Consider the following 12,930-nt stretch of genomic DNA (forward strand, 5'->3'; position numbering starts at 1 on the left):
TTGACCACTGATTCATGTGAGATACATTTTGTTTTTATTTATTACACAACATTATTCAGTTTATCAGACAAGTTTTATATCAGTTGTAGGATATGTTGTATACTATTTATATTGGTAACAAAGAAGTATCCATAATATTTACATGTTATTTGGTATAATTATAGAGAGATGGTAAAACAGCTCTACATCTGGCTGCTAGGTATGGAAAGCTACATGTCACAAGATGTCTTGTAGAAGAAGGAGGCATCAGTCCCTTTGTAAAAACACATGAGGTAATATATTATAGTAAAGGCTCAGTATTCAACTAGTAAATAATGCATCACTAAAATGATGTTAATGATATTTTTGGTCAAATGGAATTTTTTTTCTCAAGGTTATAGTTACACATATTTCATATGATACTTTAAATTGAACTAAAAATATGAAAGTGTTTTATAGACTTGTATGGCTTAGTTTTACTATAAAACACATGAACATAGATGATCATATAAAAGAAATCCAGTATTTGTTTTCAAAATCTTCAAAAATAAAATGATTTTGTTTATAGACCACTAATACATTTTGGGTGATTAGTTATACTAAAAGGAGATAATTTTATTATTCCATAATTTGTAAGCCAAATTATATGAATATCTCAGTTTTAGGGAAAAGAAGCAATAGTAATGACCTATAAGTAAATGGATAAAATAGTTTTTGATATCAAAAATAATAATTTGTATTGATTCAAAATTAGACCTGGCAATATCCTGAATATGGCACTTGTTGTCATTAAACAAAATGAAAACAAATAAACTGTCAAAAGACCCATACACCAATCTGTTGTCGTGACAATGATAACAAAATTATTAGATAGTATCAAAATAGTCTTAAGCAATACATTAAATAAAGGCAACAGTAATAGAAATTCATAGATCGATAGAGAAAAAAAAATCCGGGTTACAAACTAAAACTGAGGGAAACGCATCGAATATAAGAGAACTACGATACAACAGAAACACAACATTAAAATGTAACACACACAGGAAACGAACTATAATATAACAATGGCCATTTCCCTCACTTGGTACAGGGCATTTTAAAATAAAAATGGTGGGCATGCCAAACCTCCAGCTTTAATGGCGATGATAATTATAACATTAAACTGACAACATTACAAAACAGGAGTCGACTACAATACAAATAAATTGGAGAAAATATAGGACAGAGAAACAAATGAATAATAGCCAACAAAAGGTACCAGGTTAAAAACATAATACGCCAGACGTACAAGTTCATCATATATTTATAATTTAATAGTTAAAAAAACATATGATTGTAACAGTTACTTTATCTAAATCTCTCCTTATATCGGAGTTATCTCTCCTTATATGGCAAAGTTTAAAAACAATTAATAAATCTGTTTTTTGTAAAATACAGCAGTAAATAAAATAAATCACATTATTTTCTCTATTAACATGAAAAGTCTTACACATAACTTACATACAAGTTTCGAAATTTGCAAATTTTATTAAAGATCTCGACTGTTTATTGTCTGTTTTTTTTTCAAAATCCAATATGGAGGAAGACACCCCAGCCTCCTTAAGGGGGTACCCAACACTATACCCCAAAAAAATCCTGTCGTTTAATTTTTCTTAATTTTTTTCATTGATAAACTAGGCCAACCTGAACATCTTCTAAAAAATTTAAAAGATTTGAACCATAGGTTTAAAAGATTTGGCAACTCAAACATTGCATCTTTTACATTCTAGTAATGGCCAAAATTGGAAGTTTCTGAAATATAGGTATAGGGTTAAATATTTTTTTTTTTTAATTAAATCCTAAATTGACAATAGCATAGCTAATAATGATAGCTGAGGTGAATATTAGGTCATTTATACCCTTTTCTTGTAAGTTTTTTATTCCGGATTTACAATTTTGTCCGAATTTTAAAAGGGTTATCAGAATCAGCCCCAAAAAGTGAATGCTGTGCTTCTAGTATTTGAAGAAGAATTTGTTTTTGAAAAAAATGTGTCGTTTAATTTTTTTTCGAAAAACTAAGCATTTGGAGTGCTATACTGGTCGGTTGTTCTTGCAAAATCTTTTTAAAATTTAACCGTTAGATTTTTTGGTATTTAAGTTTAAAATATGCCCCACCCTGAAATTGATTCAGTAAATAAGAGCAAAATCTATTCAAAAAGTGCATAATGGCCATATTTTTTTTTCGTCTTTTGAACTAGGCCATATATATTTTGCATGCTGATGTATCATCACAGGGTTGAGTGTCTTGCATCATGATGACCTTTTTGTGACCTTCAAATGTGACCTCAAGGTCAATGTTGAGTTTTTTTCGTGAAAAACACCACCATGTAGGCCATAACTTCTTCGCCTTTTGACCTAGGCCTTACATCTTTGGCATGTGGATGTATCATCATGAGGTGGTGTGCCTTCTTTAAATTTTGACCTTCATGTGACCCTGAACGTTTACCATGAGGATGATAATTGTGTTTTTTGGTAAGAAACATTTGTATGGGCCATGACTTTTATGTAGTTATAAATTCATGTTTATTTAAAAAAATCATATTACACAAGCTTCAATCGACCATACAACAATATAGACACATTTTATGACATTTCAACCCATTCCATGCACAGGGAATACATAATGGACAGGTAGTCACATAAAAATGTTTGAAAAAGGAATAGTTTCTATTGAAGCGCAATGCACATACTTAACTACTCAACAGACAGCAAAGTGAAAACTTCCTAGGAATCAAACAGTAGGAGGAGTTATGCCGAATAACTGTATACCAATAATGGGATGGACGGAAGGACAGACGGACAGGGGTAAAACAATACCCCCCCTCCCTCCAAAGGATGTAACTGATTTTTGATTTGAGATACGAGCTGTTGAAATTAAAAGCATGACACGCCAAAAATACATATGATACATAAGGAAAAGCTTTAAAGTTGGCAGTTGCTTTACATGATCAAGATTTTCACTTTATTGGTCCACAGATTCAAAAATATACAATTCAAAATTTAAGAACAAAACTATTCGTGCAAAGAACCACGGTTCATGAGAGATGAAATAGAGCTGACTGTGCAAAATCCTTATACTGTGAAATCTAGTTCGTTAAACATAGAACTTTTTTAGCATTTCTGCAGAGGTTATGAAAATTAAATACAACTGTTTTTTGTAAAAAAAAAAAAAAAAAACAGCACGGCAGTAACAAGTTTCACATTATTTTTTGGGCCTCTTATTAATAAAGAGAATGATGATTGTATTCAGTAATAATCTTGAATTGAAACTTGAGAAGAAACATTTTCACTTGTCAAGTGTAAAAACACCACACTTTCTTTTTTATATTTATTTCAAAATTGCATTTGATTTAAAAATTTCGGAAAGATACACAAACATGACAAAAGCACAACAAAAGAAAAATAACAAATTTTGCTATCCCTTCGAAATTTAAATTTTGATAAAGCAAAAATAACATGTTCTATTGCTTATATCATGTATGTGTAGTTTCAGTTTTAGCCATGATTCTAAATATAGACTTCACTTTCCCTAAAATTGCGGACGGAATAGAAGACACCCGTTTATTTTCTACACCTGTCAGGATAAATGTTGAAAAAAGATACTAGAAAGATGTAGTATTTATTTAGATGAAAGTGAGAGTGCATAAAAATGTGTAGTGTTTTGTGGACTGAATCGGATGTTTGTTTCTCTTCTTTTTGTCGTTGTTCCGTGACATGTAATTAATGCACTGGTGTTTGATTATCCCCCTTCGGTATCTTCTAACTTTTTACATGAATATATATATGAATCATGTAATAAAATATTCAATTGCACTTTTTAAAAATATGCCAGAAATTTTAATATTAAAAATTATTCATCACCTATTTAGCATTACTTCGTGTATTACTAAGCCCATAGTGTATTTCATTAAATACTACAGGTATAGTTATTAAAGAATAAGTATTGTGGAGTCAATTCATTTTTGTTTTAATCAATTTGGTACGAAGATCTTCGAACAGAAGCATTGTATAATTGTCCATGGTTTATTTATTTATTTTGTTAAAATCGTATTGTCAGAGGGAACTACCATTTACGGAGGGGGAGGGGGGGGGGGGCTTGTATGAAATTTGAAAAAAAGGCAAGACAGGCTTTTGAGCGAACAAAGTCAGGAACAGTAATTTGGCACAACAAGCAGATTACAATTTATGTAAACAATATCAGGACAAACTAATGAAAATTGAAGGTCCCTAAAGAATGAAAAAAAAAATGCAGGAAAATGATGTCAGATAAGCATGATAAGGGAGGATAGGAGGGGTCCTGATCCCGAAATCTAGGGCTTAAAACACGAAATCCTGAGTTTAAATAAATTTAAATCCCGACATCCTGAAATTCAAAAAAACAATTCTTGGATCCCGAAATTTCTGAGCTTAAAAAAATATCCCTTTCCAATCCTCCCTTCCCCAATGATTACAACTAGAAAAATGCAGGACAACATTTTCTAGCCCTCCTCTCCCCCCATAAAATCAAATGGTAGCATCCTTAGAGTTTTGTCTTTTTGTACTTTATTTCATTTTTATGTAAGACCTAGTCATTGGCAAGTAAAAAACGAAAACAGTTGTCATGGTCCTTTGACCTTTCTGTTTCCTTCTTTTTTCTAACGTCCAGGTTTTCTGTTGGAAAATGTATTTCACTCTGAAATCTCCCTATTATGTCTCTTTAAAGATTCATTCATGGAAAATGAGTAACTTTAAATGGATTAAAAGTAGATTAAATGAATAACAATAGGTGTACAGCTGCTTTTAGCAATAATGTAAACATTCTAATCATGATATTTTAAAAGCTTGCATATTGCACATGATTTTAAAACGTAGCAATGAATCAGACCATGAGTGAGAGTTATCTTTTCTTAGGTGTTCTGTACCCCCTTAAGACTGCAAATTTCTTTAAATTCTTGTTTTTAATCTATATAGTTGGAATAGTTGCAGAAAAAACTCATCTGTGCCATACCGTAGATACTCGAGTATAAGTCGATCCGCTTATAAGTCGGATGCCCTTTTCAGCTTTAAAATCTAGCGATATAGTCTTGACCCGCCTATAAATCGGTTTAAATTGGGACTTTTTTTGGCAGCAGAAAGTAACTGATCATTGGCAAAATCAAGAAATTAAATTGAGATTCATGTTTGAATGAATGTTTGATTCTTTAAATAAGTACATGTAGAATTGATGTTCATCCTGATAATTTATTCTGTTGATAATAATAAAGATGTATTCATTTCTTGTTTCTTGTTTTTATGCCCCACCTACGATAGTAGAGGGGCATTATGTTTTCTGGTCTGTGCCTCCGTTCGTTCGTCCGTCTGGTTAAAGTTTTTGGTCGAGGTAGTTTTTGATGAAGCTGAAGTCCAATCAACTTGAAACTTAATACACATATTCCCCATGATATGATCTTTCTAATTTTAATGCCAAATTATAGTTTTGACCCCAATTTCATGGTCCACTGAACATAGAAAATGATAGTGCAAAGTTCAGGTTAAAGTTTTTGGTCAAGGTAGTTTTTGATGAAGTTAAAGTTACACCAACATGAAACTTAGTACACATGTTCCCTATGATATGATCTTTCTTATTTTAATTCCAAATTAAAGTTTTGACCCCAATTTCACGGTCCACTGAACATAGAAAATGATAGTGGGATTGGGGCATCCGTGTACTATGGACACATTCTTGTTATTCACTGTTTTGCCTCATACTATTTACGTAATGCATCAGTGATTTTGTAGTGTATGACCAAACACCTATTGTTTGAGAAAATCGAATATAAACCAACATAAACCTTAACAAAATAAAAGTCAAACGAAAAAATAAATTAATCCAGTTAATCATTCATAACAGACCAGTCATAGTAATAAATAAACTGGGACACAGGATAGACACCACCAATTAATGGATTATAGAAATCAAGGGACACTAACTAATTAACCTATTAACCTGCCACTGATATTTTTATATGACCGCATAAATTAAAAAAAATTTGGTCGTATATTGGTATCACGTCGGCGTCTTCGTCGTCTGTGTCCGAATACTTTTAGTTTTCGCACTCTAACTTTAGTAAAAGTGAATAGAAATATATGAAATTTTAACACAAGGTTTATGACCACAAAAGGAAGGTTGGGATTGGTTTTGGGAGTTTTGGCTCCAACAGTTTAGGAATTAGGGGCCAAAAAAGGGCCCAAATAAGCATTATTCTTGGTTTTCGCACCATAACTTTAGTATAAGTAAATAGAAATCAATGAAATTTTAACACAAGGTTTATGACCACAAAAGGAAGGTTGAGATTGATTTTGGGAGTTGAGGTTCGAACAGTTTAGGAATTAGGGGCCAAAAAGGGGCCCAAATAAGCATTTTCTTGGTTTTTGCACCATAACTTTAGTATAAGTAAATAGAAATCTATGAAATTTTGACACAAGGTTAATGACCACAAAAGGAAGGTTGGGATTGATTTTGGGAGTTTTGGCTCCAACAGTTTAGGAATTGGGGGCCAAAAAAGGGCCCAAATAAGCATTATTCTTGGTTTTCGCACCATAACTTTAGTATAAGTAAATAGAAATCAATGAAATTTAAACACAAGGTTTATGACCACAAAAGGAAGGTTGGGATTGATTTTGAGAGTTGAGGTCCGAACAGTTTAGGAATTAGGGGCCAAAAAGGGGCCCAAATAAGCATTTTCTTGGTATTCAGTATTCAGCAATAGCAAGAAATCTTCAATTGCACAGTATTGTGCAATAGCAAGAAATTTTAATTGCACAGTATTGCGCAATGGCAAGTATTTTCAATTGCACAGTATTGCGCAATGGCAAGTATTTTCAATTGCACAGTATTGCGCAATAGCAAGAAATATCTAATTGCACAATATTGTGCAATAGCAAAACATTTTCAATTTGAGTTATCTTTCTTTGTCTAGAATAGTAGTTGAATCAACTTAAATCATTGTTTTATACAATATACAATGTATATTCACTTTTACGACCAACTGATAAATTAAAACAATCTTTACCATGATAACAAGAACTTTTTTTACATTTTAATATTTTATGATGTATTTAAATGAGTAGTTATTGCTAGGTGCCATTAGAAATTCGAATTGAGATCAGTTTTGGAATAAGGGAAAGGGGGATGTGAAAAAAAAATTGGGGGGGGGGGTAAATTTTTCTCATTTCAGATTTCATCAATAAAAAGAAAATTGCTTCAATTTTTTTGAGAGGATTAATATTCAACAGCATAGTGAATTGCTCAAAGGCAAAACAAAAATTTTAAGTTCATTAGACCACATTCATTCTGTGTCAGAAACCTATGCTGTGTCAACTATTTAATCACAGTCCAAATTTAGAGCTGAATCTAGCTTGAATGTTGTGTCCATACTTTCCCCAACCGTTCAGGGTTCAACCTCTGCGGTCGTATAAATCTGTGCCCTGCAAAGCATCTGGTTCACACCTATAGTGAACTCGTTGTCACTTAATTAGGGGTTATTCATGGATTATATTGGCTTGTCAATAAATGTTGTAATTTTTAATAAAACAATAATAACACAATTAGTTGTTAGGGGTCATCCATAATTGTCAACCATTTTCCAAAGTGTACAAAACGTACACTTGGGGGGAGGGGGTTAAAAAATCAACATTTTTACAATACGCTTTTTTTTTTATTTCCGGAATTTATATCGTTTCTGTAGGGAAAGTCGATTTATAAAATCGAGAATTGGCTTTGGTGTGTTTCTCTTCTTATTTCTTCTTTATTATTTTCACTTTGATGATATTGATTTCGATATCATAATTCTACTCAATCGGGGTTGAACGATTAAAAGATCAAATCATATGAAAACGAAATCTTTCAAAAATGTGAACTAGTAAAATTATTTTAACAAAAAGTTTGCAAGCATTTCTCAGTACCCCCGATTTTCAATTTCACCTGCTTTATTATTGATCGATATCGTTTTACTCTGTTTAATAAACAAAATTGATTGAAACACTAAATTCTTTGAATGTTTTGATTTTGACAAGACCCCATTTTGTGAAAAGATTTTAAACTGGTCCTTCGATTAATTTCCTTGTAATGCATTCCAAAATAGTAAACCAGTAAACCGGAAGTAAACTTATTTTTCTTAGTAAAAGCCTCCTTCAATTAGGAGGACCTCCATATGAAGTTTAACCTTAACTTAGAAAATATCCAATATATGTACACGTTACAGTATATATACATAAACGATAATAGTGCCATGAATGGCATATTTACAGGGACCATTTAAATAGAAATACAGGCGGGAAATTTAAAAACTCAAAATGTTTTAAAACATTACACTTTTATTGATTGCTGTCTTGAGCTCTGATTCCATCAACAACTGTCAGTCCATACTCATGATACTTTACCAATGCAATAAAACCATGCATTTCCCTTTCTTTGATTCTTAGCATAATTTATGTGCCCTTTTGTTAATCTTTTGCATGCTCTAGGTGCCCTATTTTATTGGAGTTACCATTTCCACTGTGTGATAGGGGAAACACTAATCTTTGTACTCTTTATTCTGACAAAACACAAACATCACAGATAGATGTCATCAAATAAAATAGTCAGATATGTTTTAGTTTTTTTCAATGCAAAGTTCTATATTAAACTAAAATATAATAAACAGGATAAACAGGATCTCCTTTTTATTAAGAATGACTGATTCTTCTCTTGAAATCTGAAAATGGTTGATGTACACTTTTTGAGGGAGGGTGGGGGGTCTGATAAAGTGTACGTTTTGTACACTTTGGAAAATGGTTGACAATTATGGATGACCCCTTAGATACATTCTTTTTATATATTAAGTACATTATTATTACTCGATTTATTTCACTTGACTGCGCGGAGTTTAACCGGTTCGCTCATAATAAACCAGTCCATCTATAGATAGGTGTTTTTGGATAAACTCAATCTATGAAGTGTCCAGTAATTCTTTTGTAAATTTCTTTGATGACACTGATAGGTGATTAGAAATCAGTAATAATTATAACGGCAATCATCCTAATCACACACATCTTCAAGTAGACTGTCCTTATGCAAATTAAAACGTAAGCTCCGCCCGATCAGTTGAAATAACATTGGTAATATCTTCTTATTTCTGGTTCTTGGCTCTTCCTTTGGGATGATACAAAAACCATGTGACTATGAAAAGTCAATACATAAAACGGAAACTGTGGGAAATTCAACACAAATGTTAACAGAGAGCAAATAAAACACAAAGACAGTATTGTAGTCATTTATTTTCCACAAAAGCCATTTATTTAGAGATTTATGTAGTTTTGGCTATCACAAATGTAGTTTTGGTCAGGAAATTTACATCTGACCACCTTTCTTGAGCTTGGATTTTTCCTCTGGTCTCGGGATCTCGCTTATAAGTCGGTACCCCTCTCTGGATTCTGAATTTTACTCCCAAACTTCCAACTTATAAGCGTGTACTTACGGTAATTATGTATTTCCTTATTTATACAATGTCAGTGTTAACACTAAAAACTATGAAATCTGTAAAATAACAATTTACAGTTATAAGAGAGTATGGATAGGGTATACAGAATAGAAAATCATGAATGATAGAAAAAAACTTCAGGAATAGAGAGAATTGGTCAAAAAGATGATGAATAGAAAATAATGGGGTGCAAAAATATAAAGAATAAAGAAAAATGGGGTGCTAAAATATATATAAAAAAAACCTAGGGAATAATTTGTCCAAAAAATTTAAAAAAAATAGTAAAAAAAAAACCAAATCCTACAACCCTCATCTAGACATAAGGATGCATTAACAGATTTACCAAAAAAAAAACGTAAAAATAATACAAAGACTAAATGCTGACAGATTGAAATTATTTCATATGCTTTTAAAAAAGTTAAAACCCTTCTTAAAGGCTACAGAAAAAGTTATAAAAATATTCAGAATGTTGTTCATGAGTTATATTTTATAATTAAAAATAATATGGTTAGCACCTGTAAAAACAAAATAACACACCACTCAGCTGCTACTGGTCTTGTGTATTGTATGATATATGTAACACAAGTCTTCTTTGTAATAATCAGATAAAGGCAATATAAAGATTTGTATTTCAGGGTAAGACTCCATACGATCTGGCAGCAACAGGATTTTACGGGCCGAATAAAGAAGTGATGGAATACTTACAGGTACACATACTTTTAATTACAAATGCTTACAGTTAGAATAAATCAGGTACAAAACCAGGATACTCTAGGGGACATTGTGTATGTCTTGAAATAAAAATTTCAAATTCTAATGCAATTAATTTGTTATTACGATTTTGATTGGCCATTGTTGGCCAAATTCATATATTAAATTGAGACGCTAAATTCAACTCTTTACCAGCCTTTCACAAAGCTAAGCCACCATTTTGTATTCAGGAAATTATTGGTTTGTGATTTCTTCAATATTAAACAAAATTAGTAGATGTCTTTTATTTCATTCAAGAGTGTTAAGGCGAAAACAAGCTTTGCAAAATTCTCTTTGAGATTCTTACACTGCCAGTATGTCTATAACCTCCTTTTCACGGTTAACTAGTCTCATCTCAGATCAGGTTTGGGGTAATTGTAATTGTAATCATTAGTCAGCTATAATTGATTTCAATTTTTTAAGTTATCATTGTAATCATTAATCAACCAAAAATTACAAGTAATTTAATTTAATCAATTACTTTTCAAAACATCTTTTAATCCTGATTTTTTTACAGTATTACATTAAATTGATGAAAAATTCTAAAAATTGCCTTTATTTTCAATATGAAAAAATAAAATATTTCATGTCTTGGATAAACCTTTTGTTATTCATTTTAAATAAATAGGATGACTTTATTTAGTATGTGCATACATGTACCTTGTAAGGTCCCCATGCCTGTCAGACAGTTTTCATGTGACCTCAATCTTATTTCATTGTTCAGTGATCAAGGTTAAGTTTTCATGGTCAAGTCTATATATCTGATACAATAATAAAAAAATATACTATAATTGGTGTATGAATGATGTAAGGTGTACATGTCCAACTGGCAGGTGTCGTCTGACCTTCACCTCATTTTCATGGTTCAGTGGTGTAATTTGATTTTTTGTGTTGTTCTTTTTTTCTAATATTATATGCAATAGGTCATCTATATTTGGTGTATGGAAGTAAATTATGATTTACATGTCAGTCTTGCAAGTGTATTTGACTTTGACCTCATTTTCATGGTTCATTGCTCATTGTGAAGTTTTTGTGTTTTGGTCTATTTCTCTTGAACTATAATTAATAGGTCAACTATATTTGGTGTATCGAATGATTGTAAGTTGTATATGTCTGTTTTGTAGGTATCACCTGACCTTGACTTCATGTTCATGGTTGATTGGTCAATATTAAGTTTTCATGGTTAAGTTTCTTTCTTGGATTCAATAGGCAATAGGCCAACTATATTTGGTGTATGGAATGATTGTAAGGTGTATATGTCTGTCTGGCAGGTATGATCTGACCCTGACCTCTTGTTCATGGTTGATTGGTCAATATTAAGTTTTCATGGTTAAGTTTCTTTCTTGGATTCTATAGGCAATAGGACAACTATATTTGGTGTATGGAATGATTGTAAGGTGTATATGTCTGTCTGGCAGGTATGATCTGACCCTGACCTCATGTTCATGGTTGATTGGTCAATATTAAGTTTTCATGGTTAAGTTTCTTTCTTGGATTCTATAGGCAATAGGACAACTATATTTGGTGTATCGAATGATTGTAAGTTGTATATGTCTGTCTGGCAGGTATGATCTGACCCTGACCTCATGTTCATGGTTGATTGGTCAATATTAAGTTTTCATGGTTAAGTTTCTTTCTTGGATTCTATAGGCAATAGGCCAACTATATTTGGTATATGGAATGATTGTAAGGTGTATATGTCTGTCTGGCAGGTATGATCTGACCCTGACCTCATGTTCATGGTTGATTGGTCAATATTAAGTTTTCATGGTTAAGTTTCTTTCTTGGATTCTATATGCAATAGGTCAACTATATTTGGTGTATGGAATGATTGTAAGGTGTATATGTCTGTCTTGAAGGTATCACCTGACCTTGACCTCATGTTCATGGTTGATTGGTCAATATTAAGTTTTCATGGTTAAGTTTCTTTCTTGGATTCTATAGGCAATAGGTATACTATATTTGGTGTATGGAATGATTGTAAGGTGTATATGTCTGTCTGGCAGGTATGATCTGACCTTGATCTCATTTTCATGGTTAATTAGTAAATGTTAAGGTTCTTTCTTACATATCAAAAGTAATAGGTCAACTATATTTAATGCATGTATTTATTGTAAGGTGTACATGTCTTGTATAGTTTATCTGACCTTGATCTTCTTTTCATAGATCTTTTAAAATGTTAAGTTTGTTTAATACTTTTAGTTAAATTTTATCTTTTAGACTTTCATTTAATCAATGGTCAGTAAAGGAGGCAAGACATTTCAGCGTGTGCACTCTTGTTATGTTTTGGTCTGTTTTTCAAATACTTATAGCAATATGAGAAATATGTCAGCTTTATTATACCCCACGCAACGAAGTTGCGGAGGGTATAATGTTTTTGACCCGTCCGTCCGTCAGTCCGTCCGTCCGTCCGTCAGTCCGTCAGTCCTGTTTCTTGTCATCGCAACTCCTCTCAAACCACACAACAGAATTTCACAAAACCTTTTCAGATAATAAGGACATACTATGTAGTTGTGCATACCGACGGGAAATTGCGATTCAATTCTTTTTCTAGGAGTTACGCCCCTTTGAACTTATTTACTTTAATGTATTACTGCAACAGTTTGTCATCGCAACTCCTCTCAAACCACACAACAGAATTTCACGAAACATTTTCAGATAATAAGGACATACTATGTAGTTG

At 32.0% G+C, this 12,930-nt stretch overlaps 1 protein-coding gene across 2 annotated transcripts in view; it reads left to right on the top strand.

Annotated features, from left to right (window-relative positions):
- The window catches only part of LOC143054480 (uncharacterized), a 292,275-nt gene that overhangs the window by 203,280 nt on the left and 76,065 nt on the right, over positions 1-12,930 (top strand). The window contains exons 2-3 of one of the 2 annotated variants that reach the window (XM_076227502.1): positions 165-272; positions 10,133-10,204. The exons of the other annotated variant lie outside the window; for it this stretch is intronic. Of the exons in view, the coding sequence (XP_076083617.1) occupies positions 165-272; positions 10,133-10,204 (180 nt within the window). The remainder of the gene's footprint in view (positions 1-164; positions 273-10,132; positions 10,205-12,930) is intronic. 2 annotated transcript variants of the gene reach the window in all.

Source organism: Mytilus galloprovincialis, chromosome 12 (genome assembly GCF_965363235.1).
Source record: "Mytilus galloprovincialis chromosome 12, xbMytGall1.hap1.1, whole genome shotgun sequence".
Taxonomy (NCBI): Eukaryota; Metazoa; Mollusca; class Bivalvia; order Mytilida; family Mytilidae; genus Mytilus; species Mytilus galloprovincialis.